This window comes from Pan paniscus, chromosome 14 (assembly GCF_029289425.2).
Source record: "Pan paniscus chromosome 14, NHGRI_mPanPan1-v2.0_pri, whole genome shotgun sequence".
NCBI classification, from domain to species: Eukaryota; Metazoa; Chordata; class Mammalia; order Primates; family Hominidae; genus Pan; species Pan paniscus.
The window spans coordinates 102,006,253-102,029,516 of NC_073263.2; the positions used below are offsets into that span (position 1 = coordinate 102,006,253).

At 43.7% G+C, this 23,264-nt stretch overlaps 1 protein-coding gene across 3 annotated transcripts in view; it reads left to right on the plus strand.

The window, feature by feature from the left end:
• PCCA (propionyl-CoA carboxylase subunit alpha) overlaps nt 1-23,264 on the plus strand; it is a 439,968-nt gene that overhangs the window by 390,142 nt on the left and 26,562 nt on the right. Inside the window, exon 22 of one of the 3 annotated variants that reach the window (XM_034936916.3) lies at nt 11,482-11,649. The exons of 1 other annotated variant lie outside the window; for it this stretch is intronic. In XM_034936916.3, the coding sequence (XP_034792807.3) occupies nt 11,482-11,505 (24 nt within the window). In that variant the 3' untranslated portion in view covers nt 11,506-11,649. One more of the 3 variants, XM_034936917.3, reaches the window with a different exon arrangement.

Genomic DNA, 23,264 nt, shown 5'->3' on the forward strand with positions numbered 1-23,264 from the left:
TCTTGCAAGATCTTCACCACCAGACCTTCATGATAGTCACCTCCTCATTAGGCTGAGATGCATACACAGTGATTACGTTCAGACACAGGGACTCCTGTGTCTTAAGACCTTGTGTGACCCTTGTAATTAAAGCATTACATTTTGCAAAGGCTGACAGTGGTATAGGGGCTGTCTGAAACTATTCAGCCGTAGCCTGGTCTCTGCTTTCTTTTTACAAATGGGAGGTTGGCTAAGGCAGACACAGGGATGGCTAAGAGGGATAAAGGACGTGACTTCCATAGAACCTTTTGTTCCTAGAGGAACCTCTCCATGAAACACACAGTGAAACTAGATTAAACCAAAAAACGCCCTCAGCTCCAGCAGATCCTGAGCTACAAAGCACCTCTTCCCTACCGAGCCTTCTCACCCATGCGCACTGAGTTTCTGAGTATCAGAAAGTCAGGTTTCTGAATCCCTAGAGAAAGTAAAAATTTCCTTGGACACAATGGGTTTTCTTTGCTTCCTGCATGACAGTCACAAAGGGGAATCTGAAATAGAGAACTTGAATATGCGGCTTGCTGAAGGGAAGTACTGTACAGTAGCCCCCCTTCTCCACGGGGGATCCATGTCAAAATCCCCAGGGGATGCCTAAGACTGCGGATGGGACCGAACCCTGTATACGCTTGCCTTTAATGCCTTTTCCATTTCAGCTCGGCACTTAGCCCACACTGTGGCTGTAACTTTTGTAGTTTTAGGTACAGCAGCAAAACTAGCACAAATTTCTTTGTCCTTTTTCACAATTTCATGGATAGAAGATTCATTCTTACTGTAGATCTTAGCAATCTCAGCATACTTTTTTTTTTCTTGAGAACTTTCACCTTTTAACTAAAGGAAGGACTTGATGGCTGGTTTTTGGCATATCCAGATTGCCAGCATCATACTCTTGGAACTTTGAGGCCATTGTGAAGTCAAATAATAGTTCCTGCCAGGCACAGTGGCTCACACCTGTAATCCCAGCATTTTGGGAGTCCGAGGCAGGTGGATCACTTGAGCTCGGGAGTTTGAGACTAGCCTGGGCAACATGGCAAAACTCTGCCTCTACAAAAAACACAAAAATTCACCGGTCACGGTGGCACATACCTGTAGTCCCAGCTACTCGGCAGGCTGAGGTGGGAGCATGGCTTAAGCCCAGGAGGTGGAGGTTACAGCGAGCCAAGATCATGCCACTGCACTCCAGCCTGGGCGACAGAGCCAGCCTCTGTCTCAAAAATAAAAAAGGAACCTAAGCACTGAGACCCCCTGACAGTAGATCTGGTAACTGAGATGGCCACTAAGTGACTGGCTGGTGGTAGGGGTGTCTACAGCGTGGAGATGCTGGACCCCGAGAGAGAGGGTTTATGACCCAGGCAGGATGGAGCAGGACAGCACAAGATCTCCTCACACTACTCAGAATGACTCACAATTTAAAACTTACACATTGTTTATTTCTGGAATTTTCCATATAATGTTTTTGGACCATGGTTGACCACAGGTAAAGGAAACCTTGGAAAGCTAAAACCTTGGATAAGGGGGGACTACTGGATAAGGGGGGACTACCGGATAAGGGGGACTACCGGATAAGGGGGGGACTACCGGATAAGGGGGGACTACCGGATAAGGGGGGACTACTGTAATATAAGTTGTACAGTTCCTGGGGTGAAAGCTCAGGCAGACCCTATCTATGCATTATTACAACGTACCATCAATTCAAAACCATAAATTTGCAGAAACATAGTTGCTTTAATTCCTAAAATATTGAATATGAATAATAAAAATAATATATGCTTTGTCTTAGAAGCACCTTTTTAATATGATTGATGTGTATTGATCTGTTTCTTCATTCTAATGTGAACATTTCTGTAACAGTCATTTCCCCTGAAATATCTAACCTGTGGGTACCTGAGACAGCTTGTCAGTTAGGAAGAACAGTGGTGGCGATAGCCACGTAGGGCTGGTTTGGTCGTGAGTGCAAGTGTGGTTGCGGCAGCTAGAGCAGAGGACTGTGTGGAGAACATGGGTCGGGTCAGAAGGCAGTAACCAGGAGGAATGCAGAGTCGAGAGAGAATTTGTTGATTGGAATGACTCAGGTTGACTTTCAGGATGAAGAGAAGGGGCCAATAGAGAGGGAAGAGAGGACAGTTGATGAGGCAGGCTCCAAGGGAGGAGGGCAAAGCGAGATCAGGGGCTCCAGTGAAATGCCTGAGTGTGATGAGAAGAGCGCTGTCTTGTGAGGCTAGAGAGGGAACCAAGGATGGGTGGGCCTGGGAAGGCTGGAGAGGTAGCCTGTCAGGGAGCTGCTAACCCACTTAGAAATACTCTACTGACATAACAAGGTTTTTTGTTTTGGTTTTTTGTTTGTTTGTTTTGAGAGAGCATTCGCTCGTTCCCCAAGCTGAAATGCAATGGTGCAGTCTCAGCTCACTGAAACCTCCACCTCCTGGGTTCAAGCGATTCTCCTGCCTAAGCCTCCCGAGTTGCTGGGATTACAGGTGCATGCCACGGGTGCAGTGGCTCACGCCTGTAATCCCAGCACTTTGGGAGGCCAGGGCGGGCGGATCATTTGAGGTCAGGAGTTCAAGACCAGCCTGGCTAACATGGATATAACAAAATTTTCTATTTCAAAAGTTCAGTCGTGGGCACAAGTTGATTTTGCCTTACAGTCTTGATAGTGAAGGTGCATACTATTTTTAAAGCTGTATTCCTTAGATACTACCATATTATCTAATGTTTCTAATAATGGAATTAGCAAAAAATGACTACATCATCCAAATTTGACTTTGTACTAACATACTTGGCGTACTCCATATCCCTGAAAGTTAACAAGAGATAAATTTGGCCTAGACTGGTCTTTTCCTGAATTCATCACTTAAAAAAGGAAAAAAAGAATGGGGAGGAAAAGCCACATTTTACTTTTATAATTTTTATTCCATCATTAAAAGTACAACTTGCTTTATGATCTGAAGAAATACCATCTAAGTCTTTCTATTAGGAACAAAAGTGAGCCTTTCAGGGAAAAAAAAAAAAAGGAGCTGGGCTTAATCTGCATTAGCCCTTTGATGTATTCCCAGATTTTAAAAAGCTTCCCACTGTTCTCAGCCACGTTGAAACAGACCCAGCCATGTGTCCGGCGCTGTCCTTTTCTCCTCTCAGCACACACTTAGCCGGAGACACCTTTTGGCCAATGGGCCAGGATTCTTCCATTGCATCTTCAGCATGTGACCATTTGTGCTGGCTCATTGGGAGTTCCGCTGCTCAGTACTCCTTCCCCAGGCAAAGACTCTTAAGTTAATAATTGGTTCAGAAGAATAAACTATACCGCCCTCTTGGTCTTCTTTTGGACATTTCTTTAAGATGAGGCTCTTACTGGTATATCTGGGGTACTTTATTGAGAAATAGAAAGTGCTAGCTGAAATAAGGCGTATCAGTCTAGAGTTAGGAAGTGAGAAATGCAATCGGTAAATTTTGCTTTTAAATAAAAATGGAAGCCCCATTTTAATTGTTGCCATTTTTAGTCATTTTATCATTTTTAATAGCCTAGTTTTCTATTTTAGAGAAGTTGCTGACCAATATTTAGAGAGCACCTCCTTAATCTGCACATCCTCTTGTGTGTGATGGTGAAGTGATGGGTTGGAATCGTTTTTAATGCTGTTTCCATTGATGGGACATTATTACCAGAAGGAGTGCTTTGTGCCAGCTGGTTTCATGGATGGAGGAAAACAATCTGGGTTTCAGTTTCACAAACAGAAAAACAAAACCTGAGAGGAAAAGGAAGTAATTCGTTAGCAGTGGCCACTGTGCAGAGTAGGATAACCTGCCTTCAAAGATTTTTGTTTCATGCACTATAATATAATGTTTAATAAATACTTTACTTCAAAGAACCTCACTACAAGAAAACTGGCCGCTTTCCTGCTATTCTTGTTCTCCGGCTCAGTATGACTATAAGTAGCTCATATCCGGTCCTCTGTGGTCTCAGGTGGTCGTTTGTGTTTATGATCCTTAAGCTGAAACTGTAAGGACTGTGTCCCTATTTTAAGTCTTTAGCAGATCCACCGTGTTCTGCAGGAATTGACAGAGGCTCTCGTGAAACCCTTGACACTTTGACCCATCTTGAGGAAAATGCTTAGATGCTAAAAGCAGTGTGCATAGGGATTACGTCCTCCAAAAATAGAAAACTCTAAATTTACTAAGCGGGGAGTAGAGAAACTCATCAGACTGCACCTCAAGTTTTTGATGTGTTGCGGTCGCCTCTGCACTCCCATTCTAGACTTCTAAACAACACGTTCAGGATCTCTGAGATAAAAAGCTGGACTGAAGTTACAGAAAGAGCATTAGAGATGTTTGAATTTTTCTTTTTTCCCCCCTGTAGATATATTTGGCATATGTAGAATTTGAGAGCCCACTATTGATACCAGTTTCTTCTAGATATTAACACATATCAAATAGACCGCTAGAACTCAGAAGAAACTAATGGAACTCTGAAAGAAACCATTGTTTTTACCACTATAAATCTTAACTCAACAGCATTTAGGGTCTGGGTGGAGCCAGTCACCCGGGCAGCTGCTTCACACCCATTTTGAATTAGCTGCCCAGTGCTTCTGGTGAGCACCTCGGTAGGAGCCACTGCTGTGAACTCTTTTGCAAGGTCTGGTGGTGACTGGTTTGGTTTTTATTGCTCCCTGTTTGATGCACTGATAGGACCTAGGGCTGTTCTTAGAAATATAGGCCTGAGACGACTTAAATTTCACACTGGTTTTGTCTTCCGTTTCCACATTCCTCTCACTGACTCTCCCTCCCTTCCTCCTCTCTCTCTCTCTCTCTCTCTCTCATATATGAAATGAGTTTAAAATCAGAGGGGAAGCATTGCTTTAATATTTAGCAGTCTAAACAGAGGGGGACAGGGCTGAAGAGGAGGAAGGGAGTGAATGGGTGTAGAAGAGAAAAGCTGTTCCCACCCCATTGCTTTAATGACAGTGGAAAGGGTGCATGGATTGGGCCTGTGTTTCTCTATCAGCTACTTTGTTCTTTAAAGCGCTGGCTAGCTAAGCCATCTCTTTCTCTCCCATATTTTGCCTCCTTGAGTGTTTGCCTAGAACCACTTAGCTGTGGCAGCCCTGCTGATGGGGCAAGGTGCTCTGCAAGTTTCTAGGCAAGGTTCCGTGTTGAAATTGAACGCAGATAGCACAACCATATTATAACAGCTACTTACAAACCAGTCAGCACATGTGTGGTGAGCATTTCTAGAGTTGAGTTATTGCTTAGGTCAATTGTAAGAGGAGTTTCTCTGAAAGAGTTCTGCTCTTTGAACTGGCAACCCCAACTCTAGAACTTACAGAATTGTTTTTGTTAATTTTTCTGGCAAGAGATTCATCCAAGTTTCCTAATCTTACTACAAGAATATATGTATACAGAGACCTTAAGGAATGGCCAGCCATGCAAACCCTAGGGAACATCTTATCTGACAGTTCTTGGGATCCACAGTGGCTTGGGTCATAATGATAATACTGTAACTGGGAGAGCTGATGTATATGGAGCACTCAGTATGTGTGAGGCACCATAGATTCTCTCTTCATTTAATCTTCTCATGAGAAATACAGACGTTAAATAATTTTCCCAGGGTCACATAAGCTGGTACTAGGAATGAGGCTTAAAGCAGGGCTCTCTAAGAACAAAAGCTGTGATGCCTTAGCATCAGCGACAGCAGCTCCCAGGTCTTACTCATCCTAGTGCAGTCCCGTTAGTCTACCCGAGCTCCCCCTAACACAGGAGTTGGCCTCTGCCCACTGGGGCTTTCATTCCCACTACCACCCACAGTTTCTGCATATGGCAGGTCGGAGCCCATCGTAGTGTCATGAGCCATTCTCTAAACCACTGTCTGCCTGAAAACTGCCTCATTCTCCGTCATTCCTGAAGGCCTTCCTTCAGAGTCCTTCTCTGGCTGGCCCATCTCATCTTTTCTCACCTAGGTGTTCAATGGATCACTGGGTAATCTGAGGGTTGATGTTCTTCTTTAGTCTATCAGCCAATCCCAGAGATGGGAGGCAGGGCTTACAAGACACTGTAAATACTGCCACCTGGGATGACTTCTGCGGGAGAAGTACTGAGACCCAAGTCCACCATGGGAACTAACTGGATAAGTTTCCGAAGATTTATGTCAGTGACATTCACCACCGTGTCCTTTGTATTCACAAAATAATTAGAAACTACCTGACTGTCCATCAATAGGAGTTTGGTTAAAGAAGTTTTGTTGTTCCATATGGCAGAATATTCATATGCAGCCATTAAAATAGTGATCAGGTAAATGTTTACAAACATGGAAAGATGCAATATGAACTATATTGTAACATGAAAAAATAAAGTTAAAATGGCCCGTGTAGGATATTGCTTTGTTTTACAAACACAAAGTTGAGGCTGGGTGCAGTGGCTTATGCCTATAATCCCAGCATTTTGGGAGGCCAAGGCAGGATGATCACTTGAGCCCAGGAGTTTGCGACTAGACTGGGCAACCTAGTGAGACCTCATCTCTGCAAAAAATTCAAAAAATACAATAAGCCAGGTGTGATGATACATGCCCATGACCCCAGCTACTCAAGAGGCTGTGGTGGCAGGATCGCTTGAGCCCAGGAAGTCAAGGCTGCAGTGAGCTGTGATCGTACCACTGCACTCCAGCTTGGGTGACAGAGCAGAGAGACTCTGTTTCAAAAACAAAAAGCCCCCACAAACATGAAAGGCTTAATCCAGGACTATTAATAGTTGCCGAACTTGAGCGGAATTGTCTTCATGCTCTTATGTTAGCATCTGATATTTTATAATGAGCATATCCCTTATAGATTCAGCAATATATTTGAAAAATACATCAAGGTAAAGGAGTTGTGCTAATTAAAAGTAGCTGAAATGAAAAATGTTGATTATTGAGGAAGAAAAACAATGAAAGTAAGACATAGAGGCCTCAGCAATATTACTGATAACTCAATCAACTCAATCATTGTTACCTGTATAATAGAACAAATTAAGGGCAGAGGTTCTGAACTGAAGCAGTGTTATTACTAAGGTGCTTGAAGGGGGGAACCCACATTTCTTTAATAGCAACACTCCAGGTTTCTAACTTCTGGAAGTATCACACCATGAATTTTTTTTAACCCAGAAAAACTGGGAAAAACTTCAAATCACTGAATGACGTGTTAACCAAGTTTCTGACTTTGAGACTTTAAGATTATTGACTCTGAATTTACATAGAATTGTAAGAATTTCAGTTAGTTGATTGTGTGTGTGGTGTGATGTTTAAAATAAGTTTGGGAAATGCTGGGTTAAATTAATGTTTTTTATTTCAGGATGTCTCAAAGTCTTTACTAAGTGGATGTCTGTTTTGAATCTCCAAGATGGATTATAGAATGCAGCATTTCTCAAATGGAATTTGACCACTGAGTCCTTGTTTTCTTTGGGCATGTACTAAGTAGCCTTTCCCAGAGCTCATTTTGTGGGATACCATAGGAAATGCTGCGTTGGGACCTTTTAATTAATTTATTTTTTGAGACAGGGTCTCCCTCTGTCACCCAGGCTGGAGTGCAGTGGCAGGATCATAGCTCACTACAGCCTCAAAACTCCTGAGCTCAAGCGATCCTCCTATCTCAGTTCACTAAGCAGCTGGGACTACCGATGCACACCACCACAGCCTGCTAATTAAAATAAAAAAAAAAAATGTAGAAACAAGGTGCCACTATGTTGCCTGGGCTGGTGTTGAACTCCTAGGCTCAAGTGATCCTCCTGCCTCTGTCTCCCAAAGTGCTGGGATTACAGGTATGAGCCACTGTGCCCAGCCATATATATATATATATATATATATTTTTTTTTTTTTAAATGAAGCCACAGGCATTCTGCCTCTGTCCTTTTTATTTATTTATTTATTTATTTTTGAGACGGAGGTTCGCTCTGGTTGCCCAGGCAGGAGTGCAATGGCACAATCTCAGCTCGCCGCAACCTCTGCCCCCCAGGTTCAAGTGATTCTCATGTCTCAGCCTCCCGAGTAGCTGGGATTACAGGCATGCGCCACCATGCACGGCTAATTTTGCATTTTTAGTAGAGACAGGGTTTCTCCGTGTTGGTCGGGCTGGTCTTGAAGTCCCGACCTCAGGTGATCCACCCACCTCGGCTTCCCAAAGTGCTGGGATTTACAGGTGTGAGCCGGCCGGCCCTATATATTTTTTAAAAGCTTTTAAGAAACACAGTAATCTTTGAGTTGAGATTTTGAAAAAAATTGCAAAAATATTGCACATTAGCATTTTAAAGTTAGTGGAGGCTGGGCATGGTGGCTCACACCTGTAATCCCAATACCTTGGAGACTGAGGCTGGAGGATCGCATGAGCTCAGGAGTTTGAGACCAGCCTGGGCAACAACATAGTGGTATCCCGTATCTACAAGTTTTGTTTTTTTGTTTTTTTGTTTTGTTTTTTTTTTGTTGTTTTTTTTTTTTTTATTAGCTGGTGTGGTGGTGCATACCTATAATCCAGCTACTCAGGAGGCTAAGGCAGGAGGATCACTTGAGCCCAGGAGTTTGAGCCTGCAGTGAGCTAGGATTGCATCACTGCACTGCAATCTGGGCAGCAGAGCGAGACCCTCCCTTACAAATAAAGTTAGTGGAAAGTGCTATAGTAAACTTTTCCCAGTTTTCCCCTAATCTGTTTTACCATGGGCCACTCCCTTACCCCCACTTTTATTTTTTTTCACATTAGCTATTAACATGCCCTGAAAGTAATGTTCCTTAGAATTCCATCAGGCAACACTACTCTAGATCAGATCTGCAAACTACACCCCACCAACTGTTTTTGAAAATAAAGTTTCGGCCGGGTGCGGTGGCTCACGCCTGTAATCCCAGCACTTTGGGAGGCCGAGGCAGGTGGATCACCAGGTCAGGAGATCGAGACCATCCTGGCTAACATGGTGAAACCCTGTCTCTACTAAAAATACAAAAAAAAATTAGCCAGGCATGGTGGTGAGCACCTGTAGTCCCAGCTACTCGGGAGGCTGAGGCAGGAGAATGGCGTGAACCCGGGAGGTGGAGCTTGCAGTGAGCCGAGATTGCACCACTGCACTCCAGCCTGGGAGACAGAGCGAGACTCTGTCTCAAAAAAAAAAAGTTTTATCGGAACACAGCCATGCTCATTCCTGTATGTACTGTCAGTGTCTGCTTTCACATGACTGAAGCGGAACTGACAGTGTAACATGCAAAACAGGTAAGAAAAGATTGACCATCTAGCCCATTGTAGAAGAAAGTTTGCCCACCTCTGACCTAGATGATTAGTCATAGGTAGTTGCATTTGCAAATTGACTTTAATTTTCTTTTTACACTCCAGCATGAATACATGCAATTGAACAGCTAACATAGGTGTGTGTATGTGTGTGCACATATGTATACTAAAATATTGTAAAATGTCAAGTGTTGCAAATAACATTGTTAACTGAAAGTGACGGAATGGCCGGCCAAATTTATATTTATTGTGTCAAAAACAAAATATACCAGACAATTAAGATAATTTTACCCAGGCCACTGCAGTAGGGGTAATGTTTATTAATGAGAAATGTCTCAGAGAAGAGGAAGAACTAGGGTTTTATAAATGCAGGTGAACAAGGGAGGGGTCCAAGAATTACGGGGTTCATGAAGAAGAGTGGAAGTCTATGGGGAAGGTGGCTTTGCCTCCAGCCATTTCCTGGGTTAAGAAAGAGGAGGAAGATTCTGTAACTGTTTCTGTGTTCTAGGAGCACGGGGCTCAGGGAAAGTTCAGCATTGTCAGTTGTCAACAAAATCAGTAAGTGTTATTAAATACCCCATGGTGTGTGGTTCTGGCACTGAAATGGGGCTGTTTCCTAAGGCTCTGTCCATGGCCACCTCTGTCTGTTTCTGCATTCTGTCTTGCATTGCTTCTGTTGCCGATATCCTGGTCAGCACAGTTTATGGTGAATCATTGCTTATTGAAATAGAGATGGCAATAATGAAGCCAGCTATTATAAATTAGAGCAAATATACACATCCAATACGTTTTAAATGCATGTGATCTCTGGAGTAGTATCACTGGGTAGCTTCCATTTCAGTTCGCCTTTGGTATATTACTGTACTCCAAAGAATATCATTTTTCCCTCTGTAAAATTTTCCTCATGAAAATGGTCACCATAGGTCTGATTTACTTTTTGGATCAGTAACAGGTCACAGCATAAATCCCATTCCTGCATCAAGGCGGAACAAGACCCACACACTTTGGAGGGAGCTGAGTTCCTGTTTAGAAGAACATGCACAGTTAGATAAATCTGTTCACACGGCTTAGACGATCAGAGCCAACATCTGATGACTATGAGCAAGGCACTTTTCTGAACGTTTTTAGTATTTTCTGAACAGTTTTGTCGAGGTATACTTTACAGATAACATTCACCTCTTGAGCTGCAGTTCAATGAGTTCTCGTAAACTGAGTTGTGCAGCCATCACCACGTTCCAGTTTTAGCACATTTCCATCACCCCAAAAGTTCCTTTCTGCCTGTTTGCAGCCAATCCCTGCTCCCTGGCCAGCCACAGGCAAGTGCTGTCAATGTTTGGGCAGTGTTGGATTACCTAATGGACTCTTCAAGACAGTCCTTTGGGGTGTTACTGTCATTCTCTGTTTTACACAGTGAAGAAGTGAGGCACTGAGGGCACTCAGGGTGGTTTCAAATGACCGAGGCCAGGTGCTCAGGGCCCAGAACCCTCTTACCCACTCCAACTTCAGTGAGCTTCAGAATCACCTGCTGAGCTTGTTTGACCACAGACTCGTGGGCTCCACCCTTGAATTCCTGACGCCCTAGGTCTGGGATGGGGCCTGACAATTTGCATTTGTAAAAAGTTCCTGAATGCTGCTGCTGCTGCTGGTCAGGGAACCCTGCTTTAAGACCTCCTGGTTTATGCAATTTCAAACATTGTAAGAAATAGTCACTCATGTGATTGGTTTGTGTGCTTGGTGCAGACTGTACGAGGATTTTTCAAAAGTAAGTATTGTTCATTCTAAAGGAAGGAAATGTATGTTATGAGATAGAATTATATAATAAACAGAACCATTAAATGCCATCTGAAAAGTGGTGTTTTCAATGGCAGGAAGTAGCATTGCTGCGTATTTTGTGTGTGTGCGCGACTCAGCTTTGTGTCATTGTGTAACTTTAATTTGAAAGAACATCACGTGACTGCTGTTTTCATTTCTGCCTTTTAAAAAGCAGACAGCTATTCAGAACAGCAAGAAGCAGACCCAAACTTTGTTTGTATGCCCCTAGTCATAGGCAAAAATGGAAAGGGTAATTTACCAAAAAAGAAGAAAATAGATAAAAAGGAAAAGAATGGAAAGAAAGTACTGACTCACTGCAAACAGCTGCAAAATGTTGCCCTTGGGATAGAGGTTAACTCGGTTGTGAAATAATGGCCAAAGCGGTGCACTCTTAATAACTTTTCCGTAGCCCTGGAGAAAGCTTCTGGATTGACTGTGAGAAGCTTGGCAGAAGGTGCTGCGGCCTGGTGGCTGGCTCAGCAGGAGGCCTGGGATTGAAAGCTCTCGGTTTGTACAAGCTCTTTTGGATTTGTAACGCTTTTATTTTAAATCTCCAATAAATGTAAATATTTTGGTCCCTTTTTTTCTCTATTTTTTAAAATAAAAATATTTTAGTGAATATGAGTTAAATGAGAATCAAGTGGCTTCTGGGCCTCCCTGAAAGATCAAGTGGAAGCACTGGATGACTCTAATGATGCCGATTTGTAATCCATAAAGCACCTGGGCAGAGTTCAATCAGAGGTCCCATTTCAGAAGTTTTTTGGAATGTAGGGAAAGAATTACTTAGAAAAGGTTCATCTACTTGGAGAGGAGATGGTTCAATATGACTTTTAGAAGAAGCCGCAGTCCCTGCCCCACAGGGGCTGCTTAGATTGCTTAGATGGATTGTCATCTCTCTCTCTCTTTTTTTTTTGGGACGGAGTCTCGCTTTGTCGTCCAGGCTGGAGTGCAGTGGCGTGATCTCGGCTCACTGCAAGCTCCACCTCCCAGGTTCACGCCATTCTCCTGCCCCTGCCTCCCGAGTAGCTGGGACTACAGGTGCCCGCCACCATGCCTGGCTAATTTTTTGTATTTTTAGTAGAGACAGGGTTTCACTGTGTTAGCCAGGATGGTTTCGATCTCCTGACCTTGTGATCCACCTGCCTCAGCCTCCCAAAGTGCTAGGATTACAGGCGTGAGCCGCCGAGCCCGGCGGACTGTCATCTCTCTAAGCAGTAAGAGACAGTGGGAACTGCAGAAGGGTGTTTGCAGCCTCATGCAGTTGACTGAATGAATTGGCCCCAGAGTCACCCCTAGCACCTTCTTGATATGGACAGGAGGCAGGGAAATACTGGGTAGAAGAGGGTGGTTCCCCAGCAAAGGCCCCACCCTCAAGCCTGGAAATCCTTAGCCCTAAATGGGAACAGGCATTCCCGTTTTTGTGCCCAAATGTTGCCTTTTGGCTCACCACGCCCCCCCTCTCCTGTATCCATATAAACCCCAAACCCCAGGCTCCACAAGCAGAAGAGTGGCAGAGCAGTGCAGCAGAGAAGGAGAAAAGAAAAGGTGCTTCTGAACATTGAGAGGAGTTCGGCTGGGGAAGGTAGGAGAGATCAGCTATGGGATGACCAGACTCCCGGGGAAAGATCATCTTCCCACTCTGTCCCCTTTCCAGCTCCCCATCTCTCACTGAGAGCCATCTCCATCACTCAGTAAAATCCTCACATTCACCATCCTTCAAGTCTGGGTGACCTGATTCTTCCTGAATGCTGGACAAAGACTTGGGTACCAAGAGGGCAGGGCTTACAGGGCTGTCACCCTTATTCTCCGCTGAGCTGTTTTAACACGTAGCCATCCGCAGATGGCAGCTTCTAAAAGAGCATTAATTGTAACACACCCCCAGACACTACCATGGGGCCAGAGCCCAAAAGTGCTCACCCCAGCTCCTACACCTGCCCCTGCCCATCTGCGTGCTCTCCCTCCCATAAGGGGTTTGAGCACGTGTCGGCCAAGCAAACGAGCTTCACCCCTGTCACAAGTCCTGAGAGGAGTCAGGGAACTCTCCCATTTCATTCTGACACAGGTGGGACTCAGCATTCTCAGACCTTCAAAGGCCTGTCGGGTGGATGTGGGGGTGTGCGCTGCCCCACCAAGCTGATGCCTGATCAGGGGAGGCCACTAGAATAGTCTCTTGTACAGCAACAGAGCCTCTTACTACAGTGAGCTTCTCCTGGGGCTTTCAGAGTACGTCCGAGCTCCACACCAAGAAGAGAGCCAACCCACGTGGATGCAGCTTGGTTCTTAGGGCTGACTTGAAACTTGATAAGACTGCCTCAAGCATGTGCCACAACCCCAGTTCTTGCAAACCCCCACAGAGTCTTGAGAAATCCCTCTTGTGGTCCAAATTGGGAAAATATAGAATTAGTCAAAAGAAAAGGCTGAAGTCTTGGTCATCTACATGCTTGCAAATTCCAGCCTTCCTGGCCTGTGAGTGTTGCATGAATATAGCAGGAAGTCAGCACTCTCCATCTTTCACAAAACGTGATGTGTTTCAGTCCATGCCCAGTGAATACTATTCTCCACCTCGCTCCCTCCCAACTTGCTTGCTTTCAGCTTCTCTTTAAAGTACACCTTAAAATTCAATCTATCATTCAGACATAGAGAGCAGTGGCATATGAGAAGCAAACATTTGGCCAGGCGCGGTGGCTCACGCCTGTAATCTCAGCACTTTAGGAGGCCGAGGTGGGCAGATTACGAGGTCAGGAGCTGGTGACCATCCTGGCCAACATGGTGAAACCCCATCTCTACTAAAAATACAAAAATCAGCTGGGTGTGGTGGTGCACGCCTGTAATCCCAGCTACTCAGGAGGCTGAGGCGGGAGAAGGGCTTGAAACCAGGAGGTGGAGATTACAGTGAGCTGAGATCATGCCACTGTACTCCAGCCTGGTGACAGAGAGAGACTCTGTCTCAAAAAATAAATAAATAAATAAATAAAGGGCAAACTTTTACCAAGTTCTCATCTCTTAAGCCATTGTTTGTTTAATGGAGTAGTAGATGATGTGGGTTGTTATCTAACAAGAACATTGTCCCTTGTGGGACTGCACTTAGCATTCACCTTCGGATGCCATGGCTAGGTCAGGATGCCAGCCTAAGCAGTCTTGACTTTAGATTTGAAATTCCGGCCGGGTACGGTGGCTCACGCCTGTAATCCCAGCACTTTGGGAGGCCGAGGCAGGTGGATCACCTGAGGTCGGGAGTTTGAGACCAGCCTGACCAACATGGAGAAACCCTGCCTCTACTAAAAATACAAAATTAGCCAGGCGTGGTGGTGCACGCCTGTAATCCCAGCTACTCGGGAGGCTGAGGCAGGAGAATGGGTTTAACCTGGGAGGCGGAGTTTGCAGTGAGCCGAGATCGCGCTATTGCACTCTAGCCTGGGCAACAAGAGCAAAACTCAAAAAAAAAAAAAAATTTTTTTTGTAATTCCTTCAACACATTATAACATGACAAGTGCTTCTCGCCTTATCTACTAGTGAAGACTCTGCCCGGCCCGCTGGCTTCCTAACAGTCCTGTGGCGGTCTGTTCTTTCCTGTGTACACTCCTTAAATTGTGACATCCCTACTTCTGGAAAGCTCACCATTTCCTATACCCCTATTTGATTTATTTTATCCCAAGACTTATCTCAAATCCTCCCTGCTCCCAAAATCCTCCTCTCACTGCCTTAGTTCTCCCTCTGAAATTCCATAGCATTTCATTTTCTCAACACAGACTCAGAGAAATTTGCTGGTAGGAGGGACCTTAGAGCTGCGATTCTCAACCGGGGCAGTATTGTGCCCCCGGGGATATTCGGCAATGTCTGGAGACATACTTGGTTGTCACAGCTGGGAGGGAGTGCTATGGCATCTAGTGTGTGGAAGCCCTAGACCCCGCTAACCGTCCCACCCAACACAGGACAACTCCAAAACAAAGATGAATCCAGGCTTTCGGCTGCTGTTGGGAAACTTGTCCACGTTACCACCACATACCTGGTTCCACGATTTACCTCTACATGTGCATGTTCCCAAGTAATTGCACACTTTGTAATGTCTCGTAGCCCCTATAGCTAGTCTAGTCAATTTCTGGTCATCATGGAAAATGCCACCTCTCTGAAATGGCCAGCACTGGAGAGACGCTACTGCTGCTGATGGTGAATGTCAGGGGACTACTAGGTGTCCCTTCTATTTTTGTTAACTTGTAGTTATTTGTAGGATGATTGCCTTTAGTGCAGAAAATTTTGTTTTAAGTTTATAAAGCTTGTGAGAAAAATCCTTATTTGTAAAGAAGCTCAGTATTATTTGGAATGTTCTTGCTTCTCATTTATGACTACCCAATAAAGAAAATACCTTTTCCTGCTCTGCTGTCCAGTTTGTTGGGTTAATTTGGGAGATAGTGTCAGCACCCTGGAATTGTGCCAACTTCCAATTAGCACTCTGTAACCACTGACTTCAATTTCAAAGTAATTACTGCAGATTTTTCTCACTACCCTGAACATAGCCTACACGCTTTTAATCCTACACTTATTTTCTTTCTCATCCAAAAGGAAAACTTATTTTAGATTTTGATACTTTTTAATTTTTTAAAACTTATTTTGAAATAACTTAGACTTGGGAAAAGTTGCAAAACAATAATACAAAGAATGTCCAGATAATTTCACCCAGAGTCCGCAAATGTTAACATTTTATCAGGGTTGATTTATTGTGTATTCCTCTCTCTCTCTCTTCCCACCTCCACCATCTATATATGTAAATAATTGGTATCTTCTGAACCATTTCAGCAAATTGCTAACAATTCTTAAGTGTGTATTTCATCGACACAGGACAACATTCCCTTATGGAACTGCAATGCCGTACTGTTACCACAATTAGGAAACTGACATTGAAACAGCACCATTGTCTAATCTACAAACCTTTCAAATTTTGCCAGTTTTCCTACTCTTTAAAATGTTTTCAAATTGTTGCCAGTTTACTCACTACAAAAAATACTGTCTTTAAAGCAAAAGAAAAAGAAGTGTTATTTTCTGGCCCAGGATCCGCTCAGAGTCACACCTCGCATTGACTTTTCCTGTCCTGTTGGTCTCCTGAATCTCGAATCGTTCCTCCGTTGTTCTTTGGCTTCCGTGATCTTGACATTTTTGAAGACGGGCCATTTATTTTGTCAAATGGCTCTCAATTTGGATTCATTTGGTGTTTCCTCACAGTCAGGTTGTTACTCATTTTTGGCAGGAACGTAACGGTGGTGCTGCTGCGTTGTCCTCGTTGTCTCCTCTCGGGAGGCGCATGTTCATGTTTCTCTTTGTCCCACTGTTAATGGCATCACTTTGATCATTTGGTTCAGGTGGTGTTTGTCCCTTTCTCCACTCTAAAGTTACTACTTTCCTTTTTCCATTTATCTGGTAAAGGAAATAGACAGTTAAGCTGGTAATTTCAGCATAATATGGTGAGTGTTAAACAGACAGCCAGGGTGCCTTGGGAGCCAGTAAGTAGATGTCACCCAACCTGGTAGCTCAGGGAAGGCTTCTGGAGTTGATGACACCTCAACTGTGACTTAAGGGAATGATTATGAGTCAGCCAAGCCAAGGAAAATGGGGAGGATACTGTAGAAGGACATGATACCATGAACACAGCCGTGGAGCCACGAAACTGCACGGCGTGTTCAGGTCGCTACAGTGGCTGGCAGCTTGAGTTCTAGGATGGAGTTCGGAAGATGTCACGGAATCCCAGTATGGCAGTACAAGTGCACTTGTTCTCACGGGAGGCTGGAAGCAAAGGCTGTGCTCCTTGTTCCTCAAAAGCTCTAGGGTCTCTTTTGTCTCTTAATTCCATAGTTCTCTCTCCGCTAATTAACACAGAGCTAAAAATAGCAGAGAAATGGGGAATTGGGGGGAAGATTATAGTCAAAGAAGTTTCATCACAGGATGCACAGTTAATTTGGTTGCACTGGAAATTGGTTTCCTTCTCTTAGAAAATAAAAATCATCTTTGCAAAAAATTGTCACTTCTTTTTCTCTCACTTTGTTGAGGGTGAAAATTAGTGAAAAATGAAAATATGAACAAGTTGTGCAAATAAAACTAAAAAGTCACCAAATTTGGCTTTGAAGTATGCATCTGAGAAGCCTACTATTCTTTGGCTTGAATGAGAAGTGTAAATTGTGGAATGGTAAAGCAGTGTAGCCTCTTTGAAACCCAGCCAATTTAATTTTTTTTTTTTTTTTAATTTTAGTGGCAGTAAGTACTGACTTACCAAGGCTTGGGGTAGCAGATACTATCAGAGCTGCCAGGACTTTTCCAGGCTCCTGTCAAGAAACTGCTGCAATTCTGCAGGAGTCTTCAGATTAAATTCATGCCAAGTCATTTCCTCTGTTCTTCTACCAGTGAGGTCATCTTTGCAGCTGACCATTAGTGATGCTGTCAGCAAGAAAAGGATTATGAACTGAGGTCTAAATTTCAGTGATGTCTAGGCAAAAATAAATGTTCAAAAGAATTTAGCGAGGTTTCCAAGACCTGGTAAATTTCTCCCTAAGAGAAATTGCCAGATTTGTGGGCTCTTGATTTTAGCCTGAAGAATCACATTCTTCAGCATTGGAAGTTTTTCCTTCTTTTTTTACTTTTCTTTTTTTTAGACACAGGGTCTCACTCTGTCACCCAGGCTGGAGTGCAGTGGCAGGATCATAACTTACTGTAAACTTCAAACTACCGGGCTCAGTTGATCCTCCTGCCTCAGCCTCATGAGTAGCTAGGATTACAGATATGTGCCACTACACCTGGCTAACCTGTTTTTTTGTAGAGACAAGGTCTTGCTATATTGCCCAGGCTGGTCTCAAACTTCTGGCCTCAAAGTAATCCTCTCACCTCAGCCTCCCAAAGTGCTGAGATTACAGGCGTGAGCCACCACACCCAACATTGGAAGTTGTCATAGTTATCGCCAGTTGCCTTTTTGTCTGGAGATGTGTAGGTTAGCCAAAAAAAAAAAAAAAAATTACCGATTTTTTTTATTTTTTCATTCACAAATATTGAATGTCTTCTCTATGTACCAGATACTGTTATGCTCTCTCATGGAGGTTAGTACTGTCTACTGGAGAAGACATACCAAAAACAAGAGAGAGAGAAAGAGGAAAGCCACAAATCAGTTGGAAACACGCCCGTATTAGTGACTGAAGAGCCTGCAAATGAAAGCTTTACAAATTCATATGGCCAAATAGATTTCCTTGCTCCTCAAGTTGAAATTCACATAACACAATTAACCATTAGCTAAGTTAAAAACATACAATTCAGTGCATTTACTAACATTCACAACGCTGTACAACCATCATCTCTCTCCAGTTCCAAGACGATTCATCACCCCAAAAGGAAACCCCATTTCCATTAAGTGATCACTCCCTATTCCCCCACCTCCCCCGGCAACCCCTAGCCTACTGTTTGTGTGTGACTTCTTCCACTCAGTATAACGCTTCTGAGGTTCATCCACACTGGAGCATGTGTCTGGTCTTCGTAGGTTTATTCCACTACCAACCATGTTCTTTATGCTTAAAATAACTCCTCCCTATTGAACTGTTTTGGAGTGATATTTCCTGGGGTGGGGGTAGTTTAATGATTCATCTCTGTCATGTTAGCATGCTTGTTTATGGTAGAGAGAAATTTTGCATTCTGCCACCATACCTTGTCAAAACCTTTTAACAAGGCATTGATTCGGTTCTCTGGTTCTGAGAACTTGGCAGTGGAAGACAAGACTTCCACCCGCATTGCAAGCAAAATCATTGATGTCGATTCATGTTATTGTGGAAAACCGTGAGTTGTGACAAGTGAAAGCTTTTCACCAAGCCACAAAACTATGGGCGTGCAGTCAATACATGGAACACAAGGAGTTTGCTTCCATGGCTCAGCATAGCACTCTCTCACTAGTTCTAAAATATTCATAGCCTTTGCTGTTCCCAAAAGATGTTTGAAAAATAAGATTTCTCCTTTGTCAGCATCCGCGTTCACATAACTGGTGAAACTAGGAGATAGTTTTGTATCCCGGAAGATAATCATTGTTCCATTCAGGTGTTTGGCAGAGAGAAATGGCTTATCTGCACATTTGCAGGATGTAAGAGATTAGTGAAATATTTGTGATTCTGATGTTGATGACTTTTAATGTTTGACAGAGAAACTTTTGCAATTATTTTCTTCTGGTCCAGGCCTCACTCCTTCTAGCCCACATGGCTCTAGTCAACCTCCTTTAATCAGCAGAGTAATAGGCAAGACTGTAGTAGGATGCCTCAAGACAGACTTTTATGTTGGGACAAGTAGTATCTTATTAAGGCGGTTCCAGCCTTTCATATCCTGCCTCCTTGGGATAAAGAGTGTGTGTTTCCAGAGCTTCTAGGATAGACTGCTGCATGCTGCATCCGTACCTCTGTTGCAGAAGCACATCTGTCCCATTATGTCTAGTGACAAAAATAAGACCAACGCCTCAGTGAACTTTTTCATACATCTGAATGTAAACAAGACAAGTATATTTGACATTTTAAAAAGGTTTTTTCTTTCACAGTTTTCAAAATAACATAGGAGAAGCAAAGGAAAAAATATTTCTTGTGTTTCTAATTCACAGGTTGCTTGAGACTTTTTTTGGAGGTGCTAGTATTTTATTGGCCACAGAGTTTTGAAGGAAAATACAATTAAATCATGCTTCTGTCATTTGGGGAAAAGGAATAACAGATTCATTTTTTTTTTTTTAAAGATGAGAGAGATAGTATTTGGAATCTATCTTTAGATTATTCTACCTCTGAATCTAATTGAAGTAAGAAATTGGGCAAGAATGGAATCTTACTACCCAGGAAAAAAGCTAAACAATTGTGGCTCAGTCCATTTTCTCCTGAGACTGTCTTCAGATTGAGGCGATCAGTGTTAAAATGGATGGAGTCACCAGGCTCTCCACATTCTAGTAAGATTGTAGTACGGTTGAAAGTCAAATGAAAGTCCAGTTCTTCAGTGTGTCATTTCCTCTTGCAGACACCAGACCAAGGGCAGTAGTGATCTGGCGCTTATATTTTGTTATTATTTGTTGAGACCAGAACTCTCCTTAAGGATATATTTATATATGTTTTAATATTAAAGTTTCTTTTCAAGGAATTTATACTAATTAGTTCACGTAATAATAACATGTGCATTCCATTTAAAGTTACCTTGCTAAATTTTCTAAGACTTGTTAGCTTCCCCGTAGTTTTTAATAAACCAAAAGATCAAACGAACAGTCCCCAGTTGCCCAAATATTGAGCAGTTAAGGCTGGTTTCAGCTCATCTGAAATCTGTAAACATTTAAAGAGAACCTCTCTCCCAGAAGATAGTGAGCACAGTGGTATTCTCCAGTCTCAGAATGTTAAGGTCACTTACAGACTAGAGAGGCCTTCAGTCTATATTAACCAGTTCCTTTCCTAACCTCACCCTTCTAAGAACATATTTGATCCAATTTAGGGACAGCAACATTGAGGCCAGAGAAAAATTAATGGGGTAGTAACTGTAGACACCAAAACACTCCCCAAATCTTGAGACATCAAATAAGCAAGACTGAATTTATGCAAAAGATACTTTAAAGATGTTTCTTTAGCTGGGCGCAGTGGCTCACGCCTGTAATCCCAGCACTTTGGGAGGCCGAGGCGGGTAGATCACAAGGTCACGAGTTTGAGACCAGCCTGGCCAATATGGTGAAACCCCGTTTCTACTAAAAATACAAAAATTAGCCGGGTGTGGTGGTGGGTGCCTGTAGTCCCAGCTACTCGGGAGGCTGAGGCAGGACAATTGCTTGAACCTGGGAGGTGGAGGTTGCAGTGAGCCAAGATCGCCAAGATCATGCCACTGCATTCCAACCTGAGCAACAGAGTGAGACTCTTAAAAAAAAGAAAAAATGTGTCACTCAGAGATTTTTCTACCTAGAACAAGAGTCAAACATACTTTTTGAAATTATTTTATCTATGTAAACTTACGAGGTACAAGTGTAAATTTGTGACATGCATGGATTGAATAGAGAGGAAGTCAAGGCTTTTAGATATTCATCGCCTGACTAATGTACATGGTACCCATTAAGTAATTTCTCATCATCCACCCTCCTCCCACCCCGTCACCCTTCTGAGTCTCCATTGTCTACTATCAGAAAAGCCTTCTCCAGCAGCGCATTGTCAGCTGAGTCTAGGAGAAGAAAGGCTTCTCATGGACATGAGCTAAATTCCCTGGGAAAGGCCATTCCATAATGGAGAAGGCCTTCTCTTCACCCACAATGTGGTCCTCAGACCAGCAGCTTCAGCGTCTCCTGGGAACTCATTAGAAATGCAGACCCCAGGCCCAGTGTGGCAGCTCACGCCTGTAATCCCAGCACTTTGGGAGGCCGAGGCGGGTGGATCACGAGGTCAGGAGTTTGAGGCCAGCCTGGCCAACATAGTGAAACCCCGTCTCTACTAAAAATACAAAAAAATTAGCCGGGCATGGTGGCGCACACCTGTAATCCCAGCTACTTGGGAGGCTGAGGCAGGAAAATCACTTGAACCCAGATGGCGGAGGTTGTGCTGAGCTGAGATCGTGCCACTGCACTCCAGCCTGGGCAACAGAGGGAGACTCCTTCTCAATAAATAAATTAAATAAATAAATAAATAAATAAATAAATAAATAAATAAATAAAATGCACCCAAACCTGAATTGGAAACTCAGGTGGGGGGCCTAGCGGTCTGTGTTTTTACTAGCCCTCCAGGCAAGTTTTGATGCTTCGGTGATTAAGAACTGCTGCTTATGCTGTCTTGGTGGAGAGCACTTCAGCCAGTGCCTCTTCTGCTGATTCTGTATTTATCAAAGAACCACTGACTATAATTTAGTGCTCACACTACAGTTAGGAGGTGTGTGAGTTCCCTTTACAAACCTATTTCTGATTGTAAATTCCTAAGATGGTTTACACGTCAGTATCTTGTGAGCTTGATAAAAGTGAATCCATCTCGTTCAGAGTGATGCATTATGAGTGTATAGTGGAAGTCTAGCTTCTAAGCCTATGAAACAGAGGCCCAGCCCCCTGATCCAGGCAGATTTCACTAAGGTAGAGGCCAGGGTAGATGTCCCTGCTGAACGGGCACCGTCTCATCCCACCTCACCCTGGCTGTGTGTACTGTATATTTTTAACCAAGAGGACAGCAGAGCGGCACAGAATGGCTGGTACTCAGTATTCCTGGTTTCTGGATTATACAGATGCAAGGGAAATGTCTCCTAGTCTTATTTCATGAGTTACTGTGTTGCATTATTGAATTGCAATGGTAAGAGGGTTAGGTAGGCCTTTCTCATTTTGATTAGACAGCTATCATTTACAAATTAGACCACAGGGAATCGACCTTAACTTCTGTGACTAAAGCTTTTGGCAGTTACTTTTGGCATTTCTGGCCCTCTAGACTTGAAAATGACTGAGTGGTTACAATTTACAAAGTTAAGAGAGCTTTCTGTTGATTGGTGTGAATGGTAGGATATGAGACAGACTCTTAGGAGTAAAGGACAGGGATTTAGGGAAAATCCTAGTGGAGTCACTGCAGCCAGGCAGAGTTGTCTGTTACATGCAGATAACAAGTCACGCTGTTGGGGATAATTAGAAAAAGAGGAAACAAAGTTGAGAAAAGAAGAGGGAGGCAGAGCAGACGGCAGAGGACAGGAATTTTCAGTGCAGCGTTGGGAAAGGTTGTGGAAGCTGAGGCTGATGCAGACCTAGGGCGTTAAAGCTGTATTTACAGCTGGACCTTCTGATTCCTGGGGAGGAGGGGAGGCTGGATCATGGGTAAGAGAGACTGGCAGGGCCAGTGGAGGATACTCTGCCACATTCTGGAGTTGTCCTGGGCAGAGGCTGCCTGTTGACAGAGGCTCAGCACAGCCATGCTTAAGATAAGCTAGCTAAGCAGGTACGAGGAAAAATAATTTACCTGAAGTTCTTTCTGGCCGGGCGCAGTGGCTCACTCCTGTAATCCCAACACTTTGGGAGGCCGAGGTGGGCGGATCACCTGAGGTCGGGAGCGGGAGTTCAAGACCAGCCTGACCAACATGGAGAAACCCCGTCTCTACTAAAAATACAAAATTAGTTGGGTGTGGTGGCGCATGCCTGTAATCCCAGCTACTCGGGAGGCTGAGGCAGGAGAATCACTTGAACCCAGGAGGTGGAGGTTGCGGTGAGCCGAGGTC